Genomic DNA, 25,237 nt, shown 5'->3' on the forward strand with positions numbered 1-25,237 from the left:
CTTGCTCACTATAGCCTGTGGTCTGAACCCTAAACCTTCCATGCTTCCTCAGACAGCTGCTATTTTTTTCTCTACCAACTAGGACGAGTGGACAGGGCCAAGCAGCATTATAAGACTTTAGTAAAACCAGAACTCACCTAACAAAGTCTAGGTTTTTCAAACATTCGAAACAGGAATTTCAGGCACACGGATAGCATTTTGGGTCGGGACTTTCCACAAGCGACAACACGGAAAAAAAAAAAAAATAATCCATAGGAAACTACCTTCACAAATTCTAGACCTCTGGCTTAGCCGTTCACCACAAGCGTGGTGAGGTGTTTTACGCTGGTATTTGGGCTGCCATTCTCCTTTCTGTTCAATTAATCGATCTCCGAGGAGTCAATGAATGAAGCTCCCTAAGGTCAGTGTTTAATTCATTGCTTTGGTCTGGCTGCTATAGTATTACAACTCTTGGAATACATAGCATCGATTCTACTATAAAATTTGTCTTACGCCTGCCAGCATGCGGGGCATTGTATTCCAGCGATTGCTTTCAGTCATTTGGAGTGCCAGGCTCATTTGGCAGTTTACTATCTGGATGAGCAGTGGCCAGATGCGCGGGACCTAAGGAGAACAAGATTGGGTCCCGCTCTTGTCCATCATCCTGAGGCTCCAGGCGGGACTGTTTTGCAGTGTGATTTGGAAATTGGCTCCACCTCTGGAAAGTGAGGGGGCGGTATAGGGAGAAAAAAAAAAGCATGAATATCTCTTTTCATTGGATCGCTGTCAAGTCAGTCACACCTCTGCTTTGCTCTGGTTGGCGAGACAGCTCCAAACAGGTAGCGTGCACGCCGTGTTGGCCCCTCCCGAGGTGGGACCACGGCTCCCGACTTCTCCGACATTTGTTGTTGGGATTTGGGCCTCATTAATTATTCATTAAGGCACTTGAGAGGGCTGCAGCGATTGGTGGCTGAGAGATCGGGTCGTTTGTGTCTCCACTAGGGATACGTGTCACCCTCTCTAGGCGGGAGAAGCTGCGCATAAATTATTCCAAGGAGGAGGGCGGGGCCAAGCATAAATTAGTTAAATGAGCCAGGGAGGGAGGGCGGGCGGCGGGCTGAGAATTAGCCTAAGTTCTTAAAGATGGCGGCGGAGCGGAGTCGCTCCCCGGTGGACTCGCCGGTACCGGCCTCGATGTTCGCTCCCGAGCCCAGCTCTCCGGGAGCGGCCCGGGCCGCGGCGGCTGCGGCACGACTCCATGGCGGCTTCGACTCGGACTGCAGCGAGGACGGCGAGGCGCTCAACGGCGAGCCGGAGCTGGACCTCACCAGCAAGGTAGGCCCGGGAGGCGGCATCGGGGCCAGGGGCACCGGAGCGGGCCGGATGGTCTCCGAGGCGACGGCGGGCAGCCGGCCGTCCAGTGGCGCGCCTCACCGGGACGCGGGAAGGACGCAGCCCATCCACCTGCCGTGCTCCGGGACGTGCCGGGCCCGGGCCCACTCTCCGCACCCGGAATCGTCCACCCGACCTCCCGCGCTCTCCGCTCCCGCCTCGATCGCTGCTGCCCCTTGGCTCTGCCACGTGGAACGGGGCTCCCAACTCCGGCCGCGCGCCCTGTATCCCTGTCCCTGTGTGGGCCAGCCTGTCCTCCCCAGGAGGGGTCCCCGAGACACAGGGTCTTCCTCTTCTTGGAGCGTCCGGGATGACCGAGGGTCACGGTGGCTTGGGCAGGGGGCGGGATGCTCGCTAAGACAGGTAGTCATTCTGAAGGGGGTGTATACGGTGGCAGCCGCTACTCTTCCTGGTCCCTGGAAAGGAAACAGAAAGTAGTTGCTCAGTCGACGAGAATGCTGTCCGAGGAGTGTCCACTATCGGTGTTCACCCAAACAAAATAAAAAGATGGGGCTGACAAGATGGCTCAGCTGGTAAAGGTGCTTGCCTCCTAAGTTTGACAACCTCAGTTCGATCCCCTGGACCTACCCACTTAGAGAACTGACTCCCACAGGTTGTCCCCTGATGTCCACACAAACGCCGTGGCACACTCCTCACCCCCATGTAATAAAATTTGAAAAATAGACATCTCTTGTATGCATGGAATAAGAAGGGGTTTTAAATAGTGTCTTCTGAGTTGTTGAGAAGGAAGGCAGAAATTAAGATCTCACCATCTACTTAGCATTGTGAAAAATAGAAATGTAAGTATAAGATGTAACTGGTGTTTAGAAAGTGTTTAATGTCACTAAAGAAACTAATGCCCACTTGGAGAGACAGGGAGGACTGGGTTTCCCTCCCAACTCTTGTCATTAAAGGGGTTCTGTGACCTTGGGAAAGTTTCTTAACCTCCCAATTCTCCAGCTATTCCATCAAGAAACTACGGATGTGTTGCAAAAATTAGAAGTGCAAGTTAAGATACCCATTATAGTACCAGAGCCATATCTGAGACTCAGCAAGTAAGCATTTGGACTAGATAGATGATAATTCCCTATGAGGATTAAAAAGCAGCTGATGAAAGATAACCCCACCCCTGCCCTTTGTTGGATAATTACAATAGAGATTTTATGGCGCTTTGATGTCTATGGCCATACTATGCTGAACGAGCCTGATCTCGTCTGATCTCCAAAGCTAAGCTGGATATGTTCTGATTACTACTTGGATGGGAGATTTTATGGAGCTTTGAAAATGTTTGTGACATTTCATGGTGGCACAACTACATAAAACTTGGCTCTAAACTGGAAAGAACCTTTCCCTGCAACCTAAGTAAGAGATTCCCCAATTGTTCTTTCTTCTTGTAGTCTCTGGTGAGCATTTGGAAGCCAGCTAGCTTCTTTTTGTCATGGTGGTCCTATCTGGTTCCTCTAGTACCATAATGAGGTGGCCAAGCTCAAGGAGACCTGTATCCAAAATGTAGGAGACTGTTTAACCCTGGCAGCATCTGGGTTACAATTACAAGTTCTGATGAGTTAAATGGGCATGCTGGATGTCAGTACATGGTCAAGGAGCTGAAGAAACCTGAAAACTTAGTGGGAAATTGGAACAGAAGTGTTACTTCATCACAGAGCTGGAAAAATCCTTGGGATGAGAGAGAAGAGAGAGAGAGAGAGAGAGAGAGAGAGAGAGAGAGAGAGAGAGAGAGAGAGAGAGAGACTGACCATGTGGAGGAGAGAAGGGGTGGAATAGATTTAAGCCTTGGAAAAAGTAGATTCTAGATGTTTATAGCTCACTATTGCTAAAAGTGTGAGGAGCTAAGGCTCTTAGAGCTTCCAGCAAGAAAAACAATTAATGGTGAGATTCATGCAGTTTTTGTAGAAATGACTGGGTGAAGATAACTTTGTATTGAGTGTTAGTTGAGCCTGGCCTAGATGCTTTTGTTTTTTATTTATTTTGTTTTGTTTTGAGACAGGATCTCATTCTATAACCCAGGCTGGCTTCAAATTCATAGTGATTTCCTTGCCTCAGCTACACCAGTGCTGGTATCACAGACATGAGCCCAATGTTATTTTATAGAATAGAAAATTGAGGTTCAGAGGTTAAGTTCTTTGTCCAAGGTCACATAGGAGAGTGGCTAGAGGATGAAACCTGGCATGCCTAATGGCAGTCACCACTCCAAATAAGTGATTGATACTTTGTTATTGACAGGATTTACACAGCCCATGGTACTAATAATACTAACCTTTGTGGCCTTAGGATTTTTGTTGACAAAGATGGCCTTTCACAGGCAATTTTCACTGTAGTAATCATGACAGCTTTGACAAGTTAGACAGAATTCTTGTGTTATTGTGGGAGCACTAGCCTGTGGGTGGAGGGCACGCTATAAGTGAGCAGTTTGTCCTTGAACTCCCTGATGCACACTGTAGGCAGAAGATGTGGAGGTGCAAAGCTCTGCTCAGCAGCTTTCCCGCAGTGTCAGACCGTCTTCTCCCTTTTTTGGGACCTAACCCTCTTGTGAAGCAGCTGGCAGCAGGCTGTGCACACCGCTCCTCCTGTGGGTTGTGGTGCAGATATAACTCATTTTAGTGTATCATCTGGGTCTAATAAGGCTGTTTGAGGAGAGGCAGAAATGCACAGTTGTGTTCCATTAGAATGCTCTGGGGTTTTCTCAGGGTCTTTGGTCAGGCTGATGATCAGCTTTAGCTTTGGAACTCTTCAGTGAGTGTGGTCCTAAGGCTGTTGGTTTCTCTTCTAGCTGGTTCTAGTGAGCCCTACATCAGAGCAGTATGACAGCCTACTTCGGCAGATGTGGGAGAGAATGGACGAGGGATGCGGAGAGACCATATATGTCATTGGGCAGGGATCAGGTGAGCATAGTTTTCCTTTCCTTTATTTTAAACCATTATTTAGGGCACACACCCCCACCACCACCACCTTTTTGACTCATGTGTCTCCTGTGCAGCCATACTGTAGTACCTGCGGAACCGTCTGGAGTGGGGACCGGCAGCTGAATGCCAGCTCCTACCTTAGTGGTCAGAACAAGTTTGGGGTCAAGGTTCTTTGTCCAGGGGGCCCTACATATGCTTCCTCTCCACCTCAGGACTCCTCAGTTACATATAGAGAATCGAAGCGTTAGGCAAGGGAACCTCTTATCTGAGGTAAGCATAAGCAAGCAAGTCCCAGCTAGGTCTAGAATTAACCCTGTGTTGGATAACTCTAGATCTTCCCTTCAGGCCCTGTTTATGGATCCCATTGTTTTCTCTTTCCTACTTAGCTGAGAATCTCTGTGGTTCTTCTTAAAGCCACCAAGGAAAAGACACTTATAGCTCCTCTCTTCTTCTGCCAAGGTGATTTGGCCCAGACCACACTGACCACTCAGTCTGGATAACTGTGATAACGGAGGTCCCCCCTGGCCCCCACTAGATCTCGGCAGACTTATAGTCATGTGACCATTCTGGTTATTATCCTCCAACCTACTTACTCATCATAATGGAGCCTCTAGTTTTAGACAGGTAGACCCCATGTCAAAGTCCCAGATGAGATCATGGAATTGGTTTTGTCCACCCCTGCCACCCTCCAGTCACTCCTTGTTTACACCCTTCCTGCCATAACCTACTTACTACCTTCATCTTCATTACATTATCTTTTTGGAAATGAAAACAGAAATTATTGAGGATCACTTGCAAGAAGCCCAGGCTTGGTCTGTTAGGGGCAGTTTTCTTAGTAGACTCGTAGAAAGGCACATAATAGTTCTTTGGCAGTCTGAGTCTGAGTTAAGGAGCTCTCACAGGCCTTTTACCAGGCTTGGAAGTGCTTGCCTGTGATGCTAGCACTCAGGAGGCTGAGGCAGGGGGATGGCCAAGCCCAAACCATCCTAACACACTGTCTCAAAAGAAATATAAAAAAGGCTGGAGGTATAGCTCAGGAACAATTCTTCATTGCCTGATTTATGCACAGCCTGGCTGAATCTTCAGTACTGGGGAAAAATTGTTCTTAGACTATTTGACACATATGTTAAGGCTCCTCTAAATCTGGATACTTTTCAAGGCTGTTTTGGATACTAAAAATTTGGTTTCCTGGCTGGGCTGGTAGCTTACCAGTGGAAGGCTCACCTACTGTGTGCAAGGCCCTGTGCTCTATCGCCAGCAATGGAAAGCCAAGCAAAATAGCATAAAGCTGGTCCTCGCTCCCAAGAAGGAAAAATGGCATGTACACAAATAAAACAATGTTTAAAAATGCCTCAAGATGACAACCAGGGACAAACAGCTTGGTCTCTAAATCCCATCATGACTGCCTTTGAAACAGCTGCCCTATCTCCCCTGCCCTTCCCACTCCTGCCACTCCTCTGCTGTGGCGCCTATCTCTTAAAAAGAAGACCTGGTCAGAGAGATAGTCAGACTTAGGTCACCTGTCAAGGAGGGGAGGGAGTCCATCAGCATTGCCAAGTGCTGCTAGGTTCAGCAAAGGCCATTTTACTTGAATCATTGACTCCTTGTGCAAGCTCGCAAGTACGTCTCTGTCTGTCTCCTGTCTTAAGAAGACAAAACACTCATAGGTCACTTCCTACTTCTTAGGAAGCTACATAAAGGTCAGTTTTGACAAGGGGTAGGACTAGTCTTTAAAGACCCAGACTTTATTTATTTATTTATTTTGATAGAGTCTTGCTTTGTAATCCAGGCTGGCCTTGAATTTTTGATCCTCCTGTCTTGGCCTTCCCCAAAGACTCAGACTATCCTTTTCTCTCCTCCTTTAATGCAGTCTGAATGTTACCATAGCCCAGCAACTCAGAACTAATTAACTCTCCTTGGGAAGGTAAGATGTAATACTCACCTGCCCATCTCCTACACACCCACCATTAGCCACACATCATCTTGGAGACTCCGTCTGCTGGATTCTTTGGAGGCAGAGAGAGATCTGAACTGGTTAAACAGGTTGCACATCAGACAGCACTGAATCAATGACAAGGCCCCCAGAGGTCAGCTTCATCTCCAGGTTCTCCTGTGTCTTTATGTTTCTTCTCTCCACCAGGGCCTTCCACTGTAGCATGGAAACAAGGAGACCTTCCTCAGAAAAATGGTTATTTTTTTGTTTTGTTTTGTTTTTTGAGACAGGAGCTCTTTGTGTAACAGCCCTAGCTGTCCTGGAACCCAGATCTGTAGACCAGACTGGCCTCCAATTCAGAGATCTGCCTGCCTCTGCCTCCCAAGTTCTAGGATTAAAGGCATGCTCCACCACTGCCCAGGCCTCAGAGAAATGTTACTTGAATAAATACATTAAAACCTTGTACACAATCCAAGGGGAATCTGTTCTGTATCTGTGTGTTCTTCATATGAGGTTAATATTTTAGGAAGCAAGTCAGTGACCATCTAGTAATTTGGGGTCTGGAGCCTGCAAGGTCTGGGTTTACCTGCTGATTTGTTTCCTTGTCTTAAAACGCAGGTAATATTGAGCTGGAGAGTGTGTATTGCTCTCCAGAGGAACTGGGTTTGGTTCTCATGCATGTTAGGAGGCCCACAGCCACCTATGACTCCGACTTCTGAGGATCTGACACCCTATTCCGGCCTCATTGGGTAACTTACACGCAGGTGCACATTCCCACACACATACATATAATTAAAAATAATATCTTTCAGCTGGGCAGTGGTGGTATACACCTTTAATCCAACAGAGGCAGGTGGATCTCTGAATTAGAGGCCAGCCTGCTCTACAGAGTGAGTTTCAGGACAGCCAGGACTACATAGAGAAAACCCTGTCTTGAAAAAAAAATACATAAATAAATGAAATCTTTCAGAATAAATGAAGAGTAAGAAAATATGAGTACTAATAATCCATTTCAGGGTGTCCAAGTGAAAGTTACACGAGCACTCAAGGAGTGAGTGCACTTGGCATAGAAATGTTACTGTTAGTAGTGGCTGTTTCTCAGGGTCCTAGGTTGTAGTTGTTTTATTATGGGATTGCTTTGCAGAAGGAACCTCAAATGTTTCTTAAATACTAAGCCGTGACTTGAGGGCTCATTTGGAGGTTCCAGCAGGGGAGCACTGTCGCTTCTTATACCCATCACTGAAGAATGGTTCTCAGTCAAGGAAGGACATCATCTTAGCTGAGCACAACTTCTGGGAAGACACAGATAGAGCATTGAGAGAGGGAGGGAATGCCTTCCTAGCCAGCTAGGTTGGCCTGATCAACTCTAGTGGAGCCGAGTGACAGATGGCACAGCAGGGGCTGCAGTGTTTGTATTTGTAGGAGTCAGGAACAGCCACACAGAGGAGCTGTCCCTCTGTGAGTGGCGGAATTGGGCAGAGGAGACCACAGGCACAGGCATGGAGGCATTGGAGATGCGCATGCATTTGGAGGGCCAGATGTGCTCTAATGAGGAGAGGAGAGTGTGAGGTCACAAGGGTCTGTCTGTAGAGGCAGGCAGGGTCCTTTCATGGTCCTTGAGTGCCATGCAAAAACCTGGGAAGCTGTCACAGCACCTTGAGTAGAGGAACACTTGTGGGCAAGGTAAGTGAGCTGACAGGATGGAAACCTGATGAGGGCTAGTGTGATCATTGGTAACTGGACTCTGGCTTTTCTCCTTGGCTTTAGTCTACTCCTAGCATGATGAAAGTGGTGCATGCTAGACAAGGGTAATGTGACCACTGGAGAGTTCTGATGGTCAAGGTGACATTGGTGCTCGCCCCTACTGCAAACCAGCAAGGCAGGAAGATAGTCTGGTGAGGATGACAGCTTCCCCAGCTCAGAAGGGACCAGAGTTCATTCCGTGGTTCATTTAGAACCCTGTGGCCTCTGCCAGCTCTTCCTTGGTTCACTTGTTTTCCATTTTCCATTTGAGGACCTGAGATAGGAAAGCTATTCACCACAGAATGGTTAAGATATGGTCCCCATCCTCAGGATGTTCTGTGTACTCAGGGGAGCATGTGCACAAGGGTAAGGAAGGCAGATGCTTGTGGGGCCTCTTGCCAAGAGGGGACATGCTGATTGGCTGTCTAGGGTGAGAAATGAGGGGAGAGCTAAGACTGTGTGGGAACCCAGAGGGAGGGGCTCCTGGGTCACTTGCACTGGGGCAGAGCTGACAGTGCACATGAATGAGGAGTGTAGAATTAATTGGGGTGGGGGGCAGTGACTTAAAGGAGTGGAGTGGAAAGAAACTCTGTTGGTTCTGGAAAGTCACTCAGATTTTGATGTGAAAGTGGCGATGTTAGAACTATGGCTTCTTTGAGAGCTTAAATGTGTGGGGAGTATGCTAGATGACCTGTGGGGGTGGTGCAGGGACAAGACACACAGACTAGAGTCACTGAGACCAGTTAGTCGATAGAATATGGGCCCGAATCAGGCAGCATAAAGAACTGGAATCAGCAGGACTTGGCTGATGAGGGGGTTACGCTTAGGTGACTAGAAGCAAAGTATTGTCTTTATCAGAATGGGGATAGCACAAGAAAGAACAGCCAGTGAGTGAGAGGGAGAGTGGGGAAGGAAAAGCATCTACGTTTGGAATCAGAAGACTCCAATTTACACTGTGGCCCCTCTGCAGCCCCCAGTTCTGAAGTATCTGGTTTCTGTTTACCCTGTTCTTCCCTCCCGGTTCCCTCTTGTTCTTTGTTTGAGGGGAGCCTCATGTAGAGTGCTGGAATTGTAAGGTTGTTTACTCCCCTGTGAAAAGGCAACAGCACTGCCTGCTGCACAGGGTTCCAGGGAGTGTCCAGTGCTTTATTGATGCTAATGATTTGTATGCTGCTATTTACAGGATGAGTGGGTGGTGAGTCTGAGTATCAGACTTGTAGGAGTTTTCATCTAGGCCATTGGATTCCATGTGGAGCTTGGCGAGGTGGCCAGTGTTAGATAAGAATGTCTTTGAAGTCTTGGCAGTGACACTTGAGTCCATAGAAGGATAGCTAGGGGAAAGTTTGGAGGAAGAAGGGGGCCTTTGGTGGGTGGACTGGCAGAGGATGGCTTTCAGGGGATGGGAGCAGGGGAGAACTCTAGCTGGATAGGCAGGGTTGCAGTGGGTTAAAATGATGGGGGTCACTGGTGATGGCAGCTCCTCTAGGAGTGGTTGGTTCAGAACACTGGAGATGAGTTTCGGCAAGATTGGCTAATCTCAGTTCCTTGGTATTCAGAAGAATTGAGGAGATGGTTGGTAGCTCAGGTGAGCAGAGACAATGAGAGAGGGAGTGGTTTTCCTTCCTTGGAGTTGGTGAGCTTGCTCTAGGGAACTTGAGGAAGAGGTGGAGGAACAGGCTTGACTGGCAAGATGTCTGGGTGATGAAAAAGAAGAGGGTACCCTGATACAAGGTGTGCTTAGGAGGGATTGAGAGAGGGGCAGAGGAGTGGTGGGCACTGAACCCCCTGCTACACAGAAGCACCTGGTGCATAGCTGTTCTTAGACTCTCGGAGGCTAGTTGCTTAGCCTTTTCCTGCCTACCTCCATCCACATCCTTGACTCAAATTCTTTTTCCAAGTGTTGGCCTGATACTGTACCTGAGCCATCATAGTTTAAAAACTGTCTTTACGATATCCTGCCCCCCACCCCCCATCTCTGTCTTCCTGCCCTCTTTGCTTACCTAGGGCAATGGAATTTCTTCTTTGCTGGGCTCCTGCTCTGGCCTCTTGCTTATTGCCTAGAAAGTCTTCCAGCCTGCCTTGCTCTGGCCATGTTGTTGTCCTGCCTGACTCCCAGCCTTGGCATAAAACATTTGCTATTGTCTGGTGATATTCCTGCTTCCCCTTGGCTCCATTCCCTGATACCATCCAGCTCCCCACACACAGCGCATCTTCTTGTCCCTGCCTGATCATTGTCTGCCATGCTTCTGGCTTTGCTGTGATACCTTTTCTCACCTTCTGAAGATCCAGTATGGGGTCAGCACTCCCAAAGCTGCCCTCGACATCTCTAGGCTGTGCTTTACTTCAGCTCTACAGGGTAGTACTCAAATCATATTGGCATTAATTAATTTCTTGTATCTCTCCCTTGAGGCTGTGAGCTCACGGAGGGCGCTTATATTCCTAGCACCCAGTATGAAGCTTGGCATAAATTCAAGGAGACTCTCGGTGACTCGTGAATGGATTACCCACTGCCCTGCTAGGAGGGGAAGCTGTGGAACTGTCATACATTAACTCTGTGTGTGCCTAAGTTATCGATCGCTGTTTTTCTGCAGTACTAGAAGGGAGTCTGTTTAGATAGATTTGACTGGCTGGCTTATTGGCAGGCTGGTTGGTCAGGACTCCCATTCGTGCTGATGTCTGGGTTCTTGTCACCAGATGGGACTGAGTATGGGCTGAGTGAAGCCGACATGGAGGCCTCCTATGCCACTGTGAAGAGCATGGCGGAACAGATAGAGGCTGATGTCATCCTATTGCGAGAGCGTCAAGAAGCTGGTGGCCGCGTGCGTGATTACTTAGTCAGGAAACGAGTTGGAGACAATGACTTCCTGGAGGTCAGGTGAGAAGGCCACAGAACACTTGCAGGGGCCCTGCTGCATGACTATTTGGGGCTTCACAAAGAATGTGGTAAAGGCTGTGATACTGGCGAGTCAGTCTTCCCAAGATGGGAGAATATGGGGACTGGTCTTGGCAATGCTGCTCTTTGTTTCTGAGTTCCATCCCTCGGTATTCCATCTGGGACATGTGGGAGAAGGCCCAGCCATGTATTATGCATCAGCTTGGGAGGCTAGAAATCGGGAGCTAGGCAGATACTTTGTGCCTTTTGTAACTTTGGGGGTCTTCCCGATAGTGGGGTTAGGGTTGTTGGTGTTAAAGGAGCGGGGGGGGGGGCACTCCTGACTAACTCTGCTACTTGGGTACAACTCCAGGAACACCCACTCTGTGCTCATCCAGGAGTAGGGATGCCCAAGTGAGGATGCTGGGGTGACCCCTCAGGCGGGGACGTGGTCTCTTCAGGAACTAGCTCTCACACTGGGTTCATGTCCATGCAGGGTGGCCGTAGTGGGCAACGTGGATGCTGGCAAAAGCACACTCCTAGGAGTCCTAACACACGGGGAGCTGGACAATGGCCGTGGCTTTGCCCGACAAAAGCTCTTCCGCCACAAACATGAGATTGAATCTGGTCGAACTAGCAGCGTGGGCAATGACATTCTGGGCTTTGACAGTGAAGGCAATGTAGTGAACAAGCCTGATAGCCATGGTGGCAGCCTTGAATGGACAAAGATCTGTGAGAAGTCCACTAAGGTGATTACCTTCATCGACCTGGCTGGCCATGAGAAGTACCTTAAGACTACTGTTTTTGGCATGACTGGCCATTTGCCTGACTTCTGCATGCTCATGGTAAGTGTGACGTTTCCCTCAGGAGGGAACCTGGGAGTGTTCTGCAGAGAGGTTTGGGATCACTCTGAGACTGGGGCCTGCTGGTTAGGGTAAGGATGTCAGGATTGGGGTCTCGGGGAGCTCAGCCCTCTGAACTCTGTGGTCTTCTCCACAGGTGAACCTTGACCTTTCTCCTGCATTTAGATCAGGAAGGGACCTCCTGGAATAAAGCAAGGTATCACTTGCAGATTTCATTTTTGGAAAAGCATAGGGGCTTTCTCCTTACTTAGTCCCTTCAGGAATGTCTTCTCTAGTGCCTTAAAGTACTTTGAGAGAGCCACCCCTGGTGGCACCCTCAAGATCAGCCTGGGGAAGAAGAGAGGAGAAGAGCACCCCATATCCAGAACCAAGGGCAGCAGTTAGTAGGGCCTCTGGTCGTGTCTTCAGTACTTGGGAGGGAAATGCAGCAGCCATTGTACAGCTCTTTTTGGGAAGGTGATATGGGCCTGGCCCTGTGCTTACCTGGTGGCTTGCACAATGTTGGAGCAACTCCTCATGTAGCATCCCTGAAAAGGAGAGGGGCAGAGGGCTCAGGTTTGCTCACGTATGTGCATGTATGTTCTGCTGAGCTTCCTGTACTTTATCCATAGCTTTGAGGAGGGAGGGAGAGAGGCAGAGAGTGCGCACACGTGCAAAGTGAGTGAGTTTTCAAGTTCTTCTAAAGCCCCTCCACCCTCCTGGTTCTTCAGCTGCCTGTGCTAATAAGTGTTGTAAACAGAAGCATCTGTTCCTACAAAACGTGCTCAAGTTGCCCCACAAACAGGTTCTCAGGTCAGCCCTCAAACTGGAGCCAGGAGGGAGCAGCATTGGCTGTGGGGACACCCATCCCCTCTGCCTGAGTTCCTTGTGCAGCAGTTGCTCTCAATTATTTGAACCTTGCAAAGGGCTGTCACTGCCTTTTGACTGTGGAAAGCTGCCATACCAGAAGGCTTCTCTGTGGAAGTCCATAGGGGCCACTGGGCCTGTGGCCATTAGGAAGGGTTTGGAGGGTGAGCAAGATGGTTCAGTGGGTAAAGGTGCTTGCCAGGCAAGCCTTGTGACCTGAGTTTGATCCCCAGCACCCACATAAAGGTAGGAGAAAACTGACTCCATCTAGTTGTTCTTCTGATGCATGCACATGCACACTAATAATAATTCTGTTATTTTGTTTGTTTTTTGGGTTTTTCCAGGCAGGCTTTCTCTGTGGCTTTGGAGGCTGTCCTGGAACTAACTCTTGTAAACCAGGCTGGTCTCAAACTCACAGAGATCTGCCTGCCTCTGCACCAGAGTGAGATTGCTGGGACTAACGGCGTGAGACACCACCACCCAGCTAATAATAATTTTTTAAATTTTATTTTTGTTTAATTTTATGTGTCTGTGTGTTTTGTCTGCATGTATGCCTATGCACCACATATGTGCCCAAATGCTCACAGAAGTCAGAAGAGGGTTGTAGCAGGCTTTCTCAGACAGCCAACCAGCTCCCAAATAATGACACAGAGACTTATTAGTTATGAATGCCCGGCCTTATCTTATGCTTGTCCCACTAACTCTTATAACTTTAATTTAGCCTGTTTCTCTTCATGTGCATTTTGCCTTGGGGTTTTTCAACTTTCTTTCCTTCTGTATGTCTTACTTCGTGTCTGGCTGGCAGCTACCTTGCTGGCCCCATCTTCCTCTCTTTCTGTCTCGTTCTTCCCCCCTCCTCCTCCAAATTCCTCCTCCCATTTCCTCCCAATTATTATCTTTATCTTTGCCCATCAGCCTCACCTATCCCTCTACTGCTTAGCTATTGGCTGCTCACCCACTCACCCCCCCACCCCCGCCCCCAACAGGGTTTCTCTGTGTAGCCCTGGCTGTCCTGAAACTCACTCTGTAGACCAGGCTGGCCTCGAACTCAGAGATCTTCCTGCCTTTGCCTCCTGAGTGCTGGGGTTAAAGGCGTACACCACCACTGCCCAGCCGTTAAGCTTTTTATTAAACCAATCAGGTGCCTTGGGCAGGCAAGGTTAAACAGCAACATATATTTACATAATTAAGCAAATGCAGCATAAACAAATATAACACATCTTTGTGTTGTTATACAAATATTCTACAATAGAGGGTATTAGATTCCCCAGAGTCTAGAATTACAAAGAGTTATGAACTGCCTTGTATATGCTGGGAATTGAACCTGGGTCCTCTGGAAGAGTTAAGATTAGCCAGTGCTCTTACTGCTAAACCATCTCTCCAGCCCCTAATAATAATAATTTTTAAAAAGTTCCTATCCTGCATGTATTTTTTTTAAAATAAGAAAGGTTTGGAAACCAACTTAACATAAGCATTTTTCTTTTCTTTTTTTCTTCCTTTTCTTTTTTTCCTATTTGTGTTACAATTAACTAGCATGTATAGTAATTGTGCCACTTATGAGATCTAGTATATTTCGGTGCTTATATACAGTGTGTATGAACCACATCAGCTAGTTAGCATCTCCTGAAAAGACATACTACTGTTTCACCATAGCCTAATGCATGTCCTCCTCAAGTCTTTTCTTAGAGACTCAGGTTCCTCATACAATAAAACAGCATCTTCTATCTGAGCTGTAATGAGTAAGAATAATGATGGGATACTCTTCACCCCAAACACAATTTTCCGTTTGACTTAAGCCAGCATCCATTTACTAAACTTGTGTAGACAGCAGAAAAATAGCTTGAGTGTGGTGGTGGCTCCTTCCTAGAATCCCAACCCTTGTAGAGATAAGAGGGTCATGACTTTGAGGCCAACCTGAGTTACATACTTGTACCCTTTTTTTTCCTTTTCTTTTTTGGTTTGGTTTGGTTGGTTTTTGTTTTTGTTTTTTTTTGTTTTTTGTTTTTTGTTTTTTCCAAGACAGGGTTGCTATGTGTAACAGCCCTGGCTGCCCTGGAACTCACTCTGTAGATCAGGCTGGCCTTGAGCTTACAGAGCCCCTCTTGCCTCTTGCCTCCTAAGTGCTGGGACTAAAGGTGTGTGCCACCATGCCCAACATGAATATGTTTTTAAAAAAGGCAACAGAAAACATGTATTAACAATATTCCCAAAATAAAATAAAAAATAAAAATATTCCCTGCTTCCTCTGTTTCCAGAGGCAGCCAGTATCTTGTTTCTTGTGTTCTTGCCAGAGATATTTTCTTAATTTTAAGGTTTATTTATTTTTTATTTTCTGCTTATGAGCACTTTGTCTGCATGCATATATTTGTACCAGGCCAAAAGGGGACATAATGTCCCTTGGAACTGGAAGTTTGGATAGTTGTGAACCACCATGTAGTTACTGGGAACTGAACCTGGGTCCTCTGGAAGAGCAGCCAGTACTCTTAACCCAAGCCACCTCTCCAGTCTCATATAGCAAGTGTCCACTATGATTCAAACATCAGGTGACCCTCTAAAGTAGAAGTGTTTAGCCCTATTTTAAAGGTGTGATAACTGAAGACCAAGGATGGGAAATAGATGATTGTGCATCCCAGACTCTTAGAATTGCCGTTATTATTTACAAGATTTCTCTGGTTTTTTTTTTTTTTTTTTTTTTTTTTTTTTTTTTTTTTGTTGATTTGATTTGAGTTTTTGTTGTGTCTATTTTTTGCAGTACTGAGAACTGAACCTTGGGTCTGGTGGTGTTAGGCAGAGTCTACCTCTAAGTTACATCCCCAGCCCTTTGTTTACTTTTTTTTGATACAGGGTGTCACTGAGTTTCCCAAGGTGGCCCTAAAAGTTCTCTGTAGCACAGGCAGGCCTCAGTCTCAGGCTTCTGAGTGGCTAGGGTTGAGGGTTTGTTGCCAGGGCCTGCTTTTCAGGTGTTAAGTTCCCATCACCAGAACTCAATTAACTTCACCCAGCCCAGCTTTCACCAGCAGGCTGAAGCCCCACCACACCACACCTCCCCCAAGAAGCAGTCTCTGCCTTCCTTGCCCTGACAGTTCTTTTCTGTTGGGGCAGGTGGGCAGCAATGCTGGTATCGTGGGGATGACCAAGGAGCACCTGGGCTTGGCATTGGCACTCAATGTACCTGTTTTTGTGGTTGTCACCAAGATTGACATGTGTCCTGCCAACATCCTTCAAGGTAAGTGAAGCCTCCAGCTATGGCAGCCTCTGAGGTTTTCAGTACTTCAGTTCAGGGTGGTCTGCTCCAGAGCCTCAACCCAGCACCTTCTGCATCCTTGTTTGTGCTAGACCTTGGCCTCAGTTTCCACCAGCTGAGTCCTTTACATCTTCCTCTCCTATTTAGCTCTTGATTTAAGCAAAGTCTAGAATTTCCTTCTGTTCTTTTTCCCTCTTGGTTCCAAGTCCAGGATCCATGAAATCCCTAGTCTGCCATTTCCCCCATGGTCCCCAACAGCAGGCATTGGGCATTGAAGCAGATATGTGTGGTGGAGTTTGGGCAGAGGGTCTTGTGGCCTGAGCCACCAAAGCTTCCACACAGGCCTGGGGACTAGGCTCTGCACCTCTTCTGTGGTGCTGCAAGTTGAACAGAGAACTGTCCCGTTATTAGGTCTCATCAGAAGGGTCCCTGCAGATTTGTAAATGCTCAGGATATTCCTGAGATGAGACTGTCCAGAAAACAGAGCATTGTGGGAAGAATATCATCCTTGGGAACCCAAGGCACTTGTCTGTATGTCCAGACTCGTGGCCTTAGGAAAGAGGCCCGTCTGTGCTGTCTGTACACTGGCAGCATGTACCCACCCAGCTTCGATCTTCCTTTTTGCTCCTCCAGGCATTGTGGCATTTAACACTGGTCCGTCTGTCTGTCTGTCTCCTGCTTGCATCAGTATTGAGTGCGCCCATCTTACCCTGGAAGTCTGGCCAGAGAGAAGCCTGTGTCCCCTAATTCTGTTCCATTTCACCCTTTAAGAAACCCTGAAGCTGCTACAGCGACTGCTGAAGTCACCAGGCTGCCGGAAGATTCCTGTCTTGGTGCAGAGCAAAGATGATGTGATTGTCACAGCCTCCAACTTCAGCTCTGAGAGGTGATGAGGGCAAGACTAAAGGGTGGGGAAGCACAAGTGCCAGCAGGGCCACAGCAAGCCATAGGCCGGAAACCGCCAGTCAAGCCTGAGGTCTCATGGTCATGGTTGGAGGAAATAGAAGGTTCCATCTTTGCACAAAGTCTCCTAGGCCAGCAGTGTTGTTCAGACCTGAGTGGGGCATCTCACATTATGAATTACTGATCTCTGAGGTTGGAATCCGTTAGGACATCACATCCTTATGTGGAAAATGGGGATGTTATTAACTTCCTGGACTAGCCAGGCTTCTCTAGAACCATAGAATTGATCGAATGAATATGTATCATACAGGGGATATATTAGATTGGCTTACATAATACAGGCTGAATTATGAGGGGTCTCCCAGCATTCCACACAGAACCCTGCCTACATTGTGGAGGGGCTTCCTTACTCAATTGCTCCTTCCCAGAAATAGGCTCAGCCCCACCCAGAAGCTTGTTTCTTGGTTCTAGATCCAGTCAAGCTGGCAACCAAGATGAATCCTCACACTCCCCCAGAGGGTACTTGGGTGCTGGAATGGAAGTCATGAGCATAGAAGGCATCAGCCTTTGCGTGGCTGGTGGTACATTGTTTTTATGACTCACTGACTTTATACTGTCTCTCAAAACCCCTCTAATCACAGGTCAGTTTGACATTTATTCAGTGGGTCTTTTCATTGTATACATGTTTATTGGACATTACTTCTACCAAGCTCTTCCTCCAGATGTTCATGCATCCAGATTCTCGATGTTGACCAGCACAGTCTAAGGCTCTTTAGCTCATTGGTCCAAGGTCATCTTTTGATAACTGTTCCTTTCCTTTGCTCAGAGCTGGGGCCTTATTGGAAGCCACCTATCCCCTCACATGGTCTGTGCTTTAGAGCAGCCTGGCATTTGGCCTGTTTTTTTCTCTCTCTGTTTTTAATTTATTTTTATTATGTATATAACATTCTGCCTCCATGTATGCCTGCATGCCAGAAGAGGGCACCAGATCTCATTATAGATGGTTGTGAGGCACCATGCGGTTGCTGGGAATTGAACTCAGGACCTCTAGAATACCATCTTTCAGTCCTGGCCTGTTTCTCTAGCCTGGTGCTGTCTTCAGTACCACTAGTTGTTCATCAGGGGACTATATTTCAGGGGTACAGCTCCGCTCCAGCTCCTTTGACTCCCTAGCCTGTGAAGGTACTCGGGAGACCATGCAATTCCTGATGTCATGACAAATAAGACAATGAAGAGTAGAGCCAAAGGGACTAGGTTACTGTCCGGAGGTCTTGGCTGCCCAGGTGCCTCTTATATTCCTCTCCTCCATTTAGGATGTGCCCGATATTCCAGATCTCCAATGTCACAGGCGAGAACCTCGATCTGCTCAAGATGTTTCTCAACCTCCTGTCCCCCCGCACCAGCTACAAGGAAGAAGAACCTGCTGAGTTTCAGATAGATGACACCTACTCTGTCCCTGTGAGTGCCTTGGTTGAGACTACACAGGGTGGGTGGCTGGTGGGCACTTCCTACTCTGTCCTCAGTGAACAAGTCTGTGGTGTGAATGGACTTAACAGTCTGGGGTCTTCTCCTTGGCAGGGTGTGGGGACAGTGGTGTCTGGGACCACGTTGAGAGGCCTGATCAAGCTGAATGACACACTGCTCCTGGGCCCAGACCCCTTGGGTAACTTCCTGTCCATTGCTGTCAAGTCAATCCATCGAAAGCGCATGCCTGTCAAGGAGGTGCGGGGGGGCCAGACAGCCTCCTTTGCACTGAAGAAGGTGAGCGAGGATAATTCCAGAAACTCTCCTTGAATTCTCCTAAGTCTAGGCCAAGCGCTTTACTGTCTCCAGCTCTTGTTGCTGCATTGCTAGGTGAAAGTTACTGACCTTTTTTCACAGAGGAGGAGACTCATCCCTGGAGTTGTTTGTCTCTTAAGCTTTGTTCCTCATCTTTTGTGGTCCGAGCAGTTGTCAGTTGTTCACAGTGCAATCAGAGGGAAGTATCCCTCCTGTGCACAGTGCCACCCTCTTAAGCTTAGGGTGGATGGAATCTGTGCCACATACGCTTGCTACTCAGTCTTCCGTCTCCTGGGATTAGGTGTGAGTACTAGCTCTGGGATCCATCACCTAACTTCCTATAAGCCAAAATGACCAGGAAAAGTGGGATATGGTTTGTCTTCCTCTGTGGTCAGGTCTGCTCTGATTTCTTTCACTTGAGGGCCTGCCAACCTGTGCCCTTGGCTCAGCCTTCAGGGTCCAGCGGCTGGAGAGCTGCATCTGTGCAGTCTTTCCCGCCTTCTAGTAGCAGTCAGTGTTTAGCTTGCTTCACAGCACCGAGGCTGCCTTGTACTGTCTGCGTTAGATAGTAGTGAGGGGTAGGGCTGTTGGAATGGTTCCCACTCCTAGAGAAACATCTTGATCTCTAGGACTGGGCTGGGTAACCCTGAAGAACAGCATGGTCCTTGAGCTCTGTGTTCTCTTTTTTCCTTTCAGATAAAGCGCTCATCCATCCGGAAAGGCATGGTGATGGTTTCCCCACGCTTGAATCCCCAAGCCTCCTGGGAATTTGAGGCTGAGATTCTTGTCCTCCACCATCCCACCACAATTAGTCCACGCTATCAAGCCATGGGTAAGTGTCCAAGGTCCTACCAACCTTAGAGGTTCTGTACTAGTGCCCTCCCAAAGGAGTTCCAGCTTCAGGCAAGGCAGGTGTCTCTCCTGTTTAGCGAAGCCATTCCTTTAGTTCAATCCCTGAGCAGCACTAGTTGTTCATTCAGTCCTGCAGATGCTCTGAGACCCAGACCTGTCCTCAGGGACCACCTGCCAACATTTATTGAGCCAAGATTGTTGAGCATAGCTGTGTGCCTGGTGGCATCATCAAGGTGCTAGAACAGTTCTATGGGAAGGCACATGTACACACAGAGGCACTGAGGCTCTGCCACATAGGCCTAGGTAGGGTAGAGATGGCAGGAAGCAGGATCAGATCTAAAAGTAGGCTGCCCTGCTGTATTTGGTTCTCAAGAGTTCTTGCCCTGTCCTAGAGACACACTGCTCTAGCCAGAGACCAACAGAGTAGGTCATACGTCCTGACTCTGAGTCTCTTGGCAGTACACTGTGGGAGCATCCGGCAGACAGCTACCATCTTGAGCATGGATAAAGACTGTCTGCGCACAGGAGACAAGGCCACTGTCCACTTCCGCTTCATCAAGACCCCTGAGTACCTGCACATAGACCAGCGGCTGGTGTTCCGGGAAGGTCGCACCAAGGCTGTTGGCACCATCACCAAGGTATATGATTGGGGATGAGTACCACAATCTCCTCTTGAGAACCCAGGAGTCTTCTTTATTCTGGGCTAGAGGCATAGTCCCTGCCCTGGCAGAGCTGAGCCAGGACTAGTCTTTGCATCCCAGGAGTTGTCCCTAGGCCTCCTGTCTTGGGCTTTGGAGGCTGTCTTGAAGGAGGGAAGGTGGCATTGGGGTACAATGCTGCTGCATAGGAGGCAGTGGGAGGGACAGAGTGTCTGGGAAGCTACCTTTAAATCCTGGGGCTTGCTTGAGACTATGCCTGAGGGCTTCCCACCACATGGTCAGTTCATTTGGAGCAAGTGCTGGGTATCATGGGAACATGGTTGGAAGGTCCCATTGTGCTTGGGTTGTTTTTCCTGGAGCCCACCCTTTGCCTGCTGTAGATCTCACCCATGGTCTTGAGTAGGACATTTGGTGGAGGATTTGAACCCTGCCCATATAGAGGAAGACATGGTTTCCATGTCTGAGACTGGAATGAACCTCAGGCTCGCTTTTCTTCCTGAGAAGCTTCCCTTGGTCCTGTCCTCTTTAGTTTGGTAGAGGCTATAGCACCCACTGCAGTGTCCTGTAGGACCCAGCCAGTCTACTTTCCTGCTGTATTTGAGATTGAACTTGGGTCACAGGGGAGATTCTCAGTCAGTTACTGTAGGTGGTAGCTTTTATGATTTCTGAGAGGCATTTATTTTGCTTCAGGGGGCCTGAAGTTAAAGTGTGGTCCACAGCAGGCTCCAAGCAGCGCAAACCCTGGCTCAGGAGTAGGGTGGCAGAAGTTCAGAGAGCTCTCTGCAGGACTGGCAGCTGGGCCCAGAAAGGGCTGGAGCCTTTCTAGGTAGGGAGGGGCAGGACATGAGGTATCAGTACTAGTGCTATGGGGTTACTGGCTTCAGAGTGGGGATGGGAAGGCTTCTTTGCTCTGCCCCTGAGGTGGCCTTCCTGTCATCTGCTTCGCCCAGAACTGGGCAGGCAACTGTGACATTATGCTACCCACTTGACTTCCACAGCTTCTCCAGACAACCAACAACTCCCCCATGAACTCCAAGCCCCAGCAGATTAAAATGCAGTCCACAAAAAAGGGTCCCCCAAGCAAACGAGAAGAAGGAGGTCCACCTGGGGTGCCAGCAGCAGGGGTGACCCCAACTGGAGATGAAGCTTCTTCTCTAGGGACTACACAGGCTGCTACATGCAGTAGTCTCCAGCCGCAGGTAAGCAGGGTCTGTATGGCCTCCAGCATGATGATGGGAGGGACAGGACTGATAATCAATAAAAAACAGAAAAATGTCAAGGGTCCCCTTTTTGTTGTTTTGATTTTTTTTTTTTTTTTTAAAAAGACAGGCTCTCACTTTGTAGGGCAGACTGGCCTGAACTTTACTATGAAGGTTATTAGACCAGCCTTGAACTTAATGCAGTCTTCCCATTCATAATAAGAATCTATTAGGGTTCTAGTGCTGTGTGTGGCTGAGATCCAACACACCTGAGAGACACTCATTGCCTTAGAGTTCCTTCTGCAGCATGAGGGAGGTGGCCTTTGCCTGGTCGTTGTGCCACCTATGCACCAGACTTGATTGGCTCACCTGCCTGTTCTTCAGTTCTTTGCTGACCTAACAGAGGCCTAGTGCCCCTCTCCATAATGCCTGTCCTGGTCATTTCTCTCTGGTCTTGTTGGAGTAGGCTCCTTATCTGTTACTATTGCAGTTCTAATATTCACTCTCTTCCGCCTCCCTCTCCTTGTAACCCCCCATTCTGTTTTCTGAGCCCCTCTCCCAGTTAGCAGTGATGCATGTTGACTCCTGTTTCCTTTGTGCTTCTCTGACCCGTTTCCTCGCCATTGCCACACATATCCACAACTCCCAGGAAGACTCCATTTTCCCGGTTGGGGCTACTACATGGCTACTGTCTGGCCCTGCTTTAGAGGACCACCATTTCTCAAGTGCCTGCTTTCTTTCTTTTAGCCCAAGCCCAGCAGTGGGGGCCGGCGACGAGGGGGCCAGCGCCACAAGGTGAAGTCCCAGGGGGCCTGTGTGACTCCTGCCAGCGGCTGCTGAATATCCCTGGTCCACTTGACCACCCATGGGATCCTCACTCTGGCTACTGCTCACCAGCTGGGCAGAGCATCTTTGACCGCCACCCACCCACTCCAGCCCACAGCCAGAGCATCCTTGTTGCCACACCCCCATTTTCCAGAGGGGGATTGTAATTTATAAGATGAGGAAGGACTAGATGTCCGAGGACTGACCGTCTCCCACCTGACTCCTCCCTTACTCACACATCTTTCGTACATCTGGGCCCTTAATTTCTATTCTTTTTATTATATATCTCTGTCGTGTGTGTGTGTGTGTGTGTGTGTGTGTGTGTGTGTGTGTGTGTGTGTGTGTGTGTGTGTGTTTTGAGGGGATGTGTGCAGGAGTGCAGCTGACCCTGTCAGTCTCCGTTTCAGTCCTGGCTGGCCACTAGACTCCAAGAGCTGCCCCCTGTTCTTCCATCCATCTGCACCTGTCTCAGTGAGATCCTCAGAGCCTTTAGGGAAGGAACCTCAGGAGCCCAAGGTACCTGTCTCCCCTGGCCAGTTGCCCCTCTTAGTTAGAAGCTCCTTTTTGGCTTGGTAGCTTCTGCCAGAACAGGGATCCCCAGTCTAAGATTTGGGGAGTTTAATGGAATGGTGGCCTCCCCTAACTCCTTTCCCTCCTAAGCTCCCAAGTAGGTAATGCCAAAAGCTCTTCAGTGGCACCTGTGATATGTGGAGGGCATGGTGACTGCATTATAGGTCCACCTACCCTGAATTTTTTTGTTGTTTTTGGAGACAGGGTTTCTCTGTGTAGCCCTGGCTGTCCTGGAACTTGCTCTGTAGACCAGGCTGGCCTCAAACTCTGAGATCCACCTGCCTCTGCCTCCTGAGTACTGGGATAAAAGGCGTGTACCACCACTGCCTGGCTGCCCACCCTGATTCTTGAACCTTGCCATGGATCCAGAGAACTGGGTGGGCTTACCCTTGGAGACAATCCTGGGCTTGCCTAGCTGGCCCTGGCTTCTGTACTTGCTGGAGGCGCTTCCTGTTTCCACTTACATCTCTGGCTGAGCTTCAGAGCGTGGGGTACTAGACTGGGTCTGGGCTTTCCTGGAATCAGGATTTATACCTCCTTTTGGTGGAGGAGGGGAGGTACTCCTCTGAGTTGAGCCATGTCATCCCAACATAGCTGCTACAGCCATGGCATCACAGCAGTGAAAGGCCTGAGCCCAGATGCCCCGATTGGAGTGTATAACGGCAGGTGGCAGTGGAGATTCTTCTAGGCCATCAAAAACACTGCTTCTGGGGTAGGGTGGGCAAGCCCTGCACCGTGACCTCAGGCTGGGGTGCTCCTTCTCAGCCAGGACATACCCAGCTGGCTGGGTCCCTCTTCAGCCCCACCTCGACTCCTAAGCTCTCTTTTGTCCTTTGCTCCTGACTGCTCTTACCTCCCTGTCCTTTCTCCCAGCTGTTTCTAGTTGCCACTGCCCCGTGGCCATGGACTGACCAGACCAGCATTCACAATAAAAGTTTGTTCTAAGTTGACAGTGTCATGTTCCCTGCCCAACCTTCCAGGTGGAGGTGCTGACACAGGGACACTGGTTCTGCCTGCTCTATGAACCTGGTGGCAGCTGAAGGGAGTAGGGCTTCCAGGAGCCCCACTTCTGCAGGTTTAAATGTTCCACTAGCTATCTTTGACCCCCGAGGGCCCCTCTCCACTTCCTCATACAGATCCCTGCCTCCAGGTTGTGTGGATTCATTGAGAGAGTGAGGGAGACAGAGGTGTTCTGGACAAGCTACACGCAGTGTGGTGCTGCTGTGGGTAGGCTTGCTCACTTCACAGATGGGTGGCCACTGCTGCCGCCTCTGAGGTTGACAACACTGAAGCTCAGGGAAGGGTTGTCTCCAGTACGATAGTTCCTGCTCACTCCACAGCTTTTCCCAGCCAGCTGGAAGCCACTTCTCTGACTCCAGCTGTTTTCACCTGTTTGTGGCTCTGGCTCACTTAGGCTGGTGCCTTTGTAGTAATGAGTTTTCAGCATTAGAAGCAAGCATGGGGGCCCATGGCTCAGTGGAGGCTGTGACTTCCTACAGCATTGGGCCACAGTAGAACTTCGTTTCTTCCTAACTGTGCCCCTATAAGCAGTAGTGGTCACCAGGACTATTGTGTTCAGGAGCCATAGCTACCACAGCCCCTCAGGGAGGTAGGTCTGGGTATGGCCAGGGGAGCTGACTGAATTCAGTGTTGAATTGTCATTAATAGGGACTACAAAGGTCTGTGCAGAACTCAGCCCTCTCAGCTCTCCATTTAGAGAAAATACCAACCCATTTGTAGTCAATAAAGAATAAAGTCTCATGAGGGCAAGACCCAGCCTTCTTTATGTGCAACTTGAATGTGCAGCATCTTTCCTAGGACAGAGGCTGTATAGGGTGGGGCGGGATGGAGGTGGCCAGGTCCTCACATCACAGGCAGCAGCTGTTCAGGGTCATTGGTGCCTGGCACTGAGATGATGTAATAGGAATGTGCCATGGTGTAGGGGTGCAACCAACTGGGGCTGGGAAGTCAGGGAGACAATGCTGTGAAAGCTAGACTGTGAAAGGCACAGAGGATTTGAACCTGTTCAGGTGGCAAAGACACTGAATGGTCTGATGGTGTGTGGCAAGTTACAGGACTTTCTGGGGCTCTTCCTGCCCAGTGGTGTCTGTTTTGTGGAAAGGACTATGAGTACAGATCGTGTCCCTGGGCTCTGGACCAAAGCTCTGGGCCAACTTGTACTCCAGCCAGTGCCCTCTCCTGCCTGTTGACCAATTCCTGCTTTTATTTTTTTCAGCCATGGCAAGAACCAGCTCTGGGCAAGATGCCAGACCATGGTCAGTAGGAGGCATCTGAGCCCTGGTGAAAGTATCACCCTGAGCTGAATCTCCCCCAGACCCTGGCAGGTCCTGTAGACCCTTCAGGGATACCTCCTTAAGCCTGAGACCCTTTGCATGTGTTTAAGCAGAGACAGGGAGCCCTCCTCCACGGTACTCTTGACAGCTCCTAAAGTCATCTTACTCTCTCCTGCCAGCCCTCAAATCCAGAAAACACTGGAGTGGACCTTAGCTGGGGTTCCAAGTTCATCCCAGTGTTTTTTAACCAAAGGCCTGGTTTCTCAGTATTAGAACTATGTCTTTGGGTACAGTGGTTTGTCTAAGAATTCAGTCCCCTGTATCTCTAAGAGCAGATGACGGGGGGGGGGGGGGGGGCAATAA

The 25,237-nt window shown here is 48.9% G+C and overlaps 1 protein-coding gene across 1 annotated transcript; it reads left to right on the top strand.

The window, feature by feature from the left end:
• Positions 1–1,097: 1,097 nt before the first annotated feature.
• Gtpbp1 (GTP binding protein 1) lies at positions 1,098–23,530 on the top strand. Its single transcript, XM_027404025.2, has 12 exons — positions 1,098–1,314; positions 4,160–4,271; positions 10,663–10,843; positions 11,337–11,685; positions 15,652–15,775; positions 16,565–16,679; positions 18,010–18,154; positions 18,275–18,457; positions 19,172–19,307; positions 19,787–19,965; positions 20,985–21,185; positions 21,933–23,530. The coding sequence occupies exons 1-12, from the start codon at positions 1,123–1,125 to the stop codon at positions 22,023–22,025; spliced, it is 2,010 nt and encodes a 669-aa protein (XP_027259826.1). The 5' UTR covers positions 1,098–1,122; the 3' UTR covers positions 22,026–23,530.
• The last annotated feature ends 1,707 nt before the right edge of the window (positions 23,531–25,237 follow it).

Source organism: Cricetulus griseus, chromosome 2 (genome assembly GCF_003668045.3).
Source record: "Cricetulus griseus strain 17A/GY chromosome 2, alternate assembly CriGri-PICRH-1.0, whole genome shotgun sequence".
Lineage (NCBI taxonomy): Eukaryota > Metazoa > Chordata > Mammalia > Rodentia > Cricetidae > Cricetulus > Cricetulus griseus.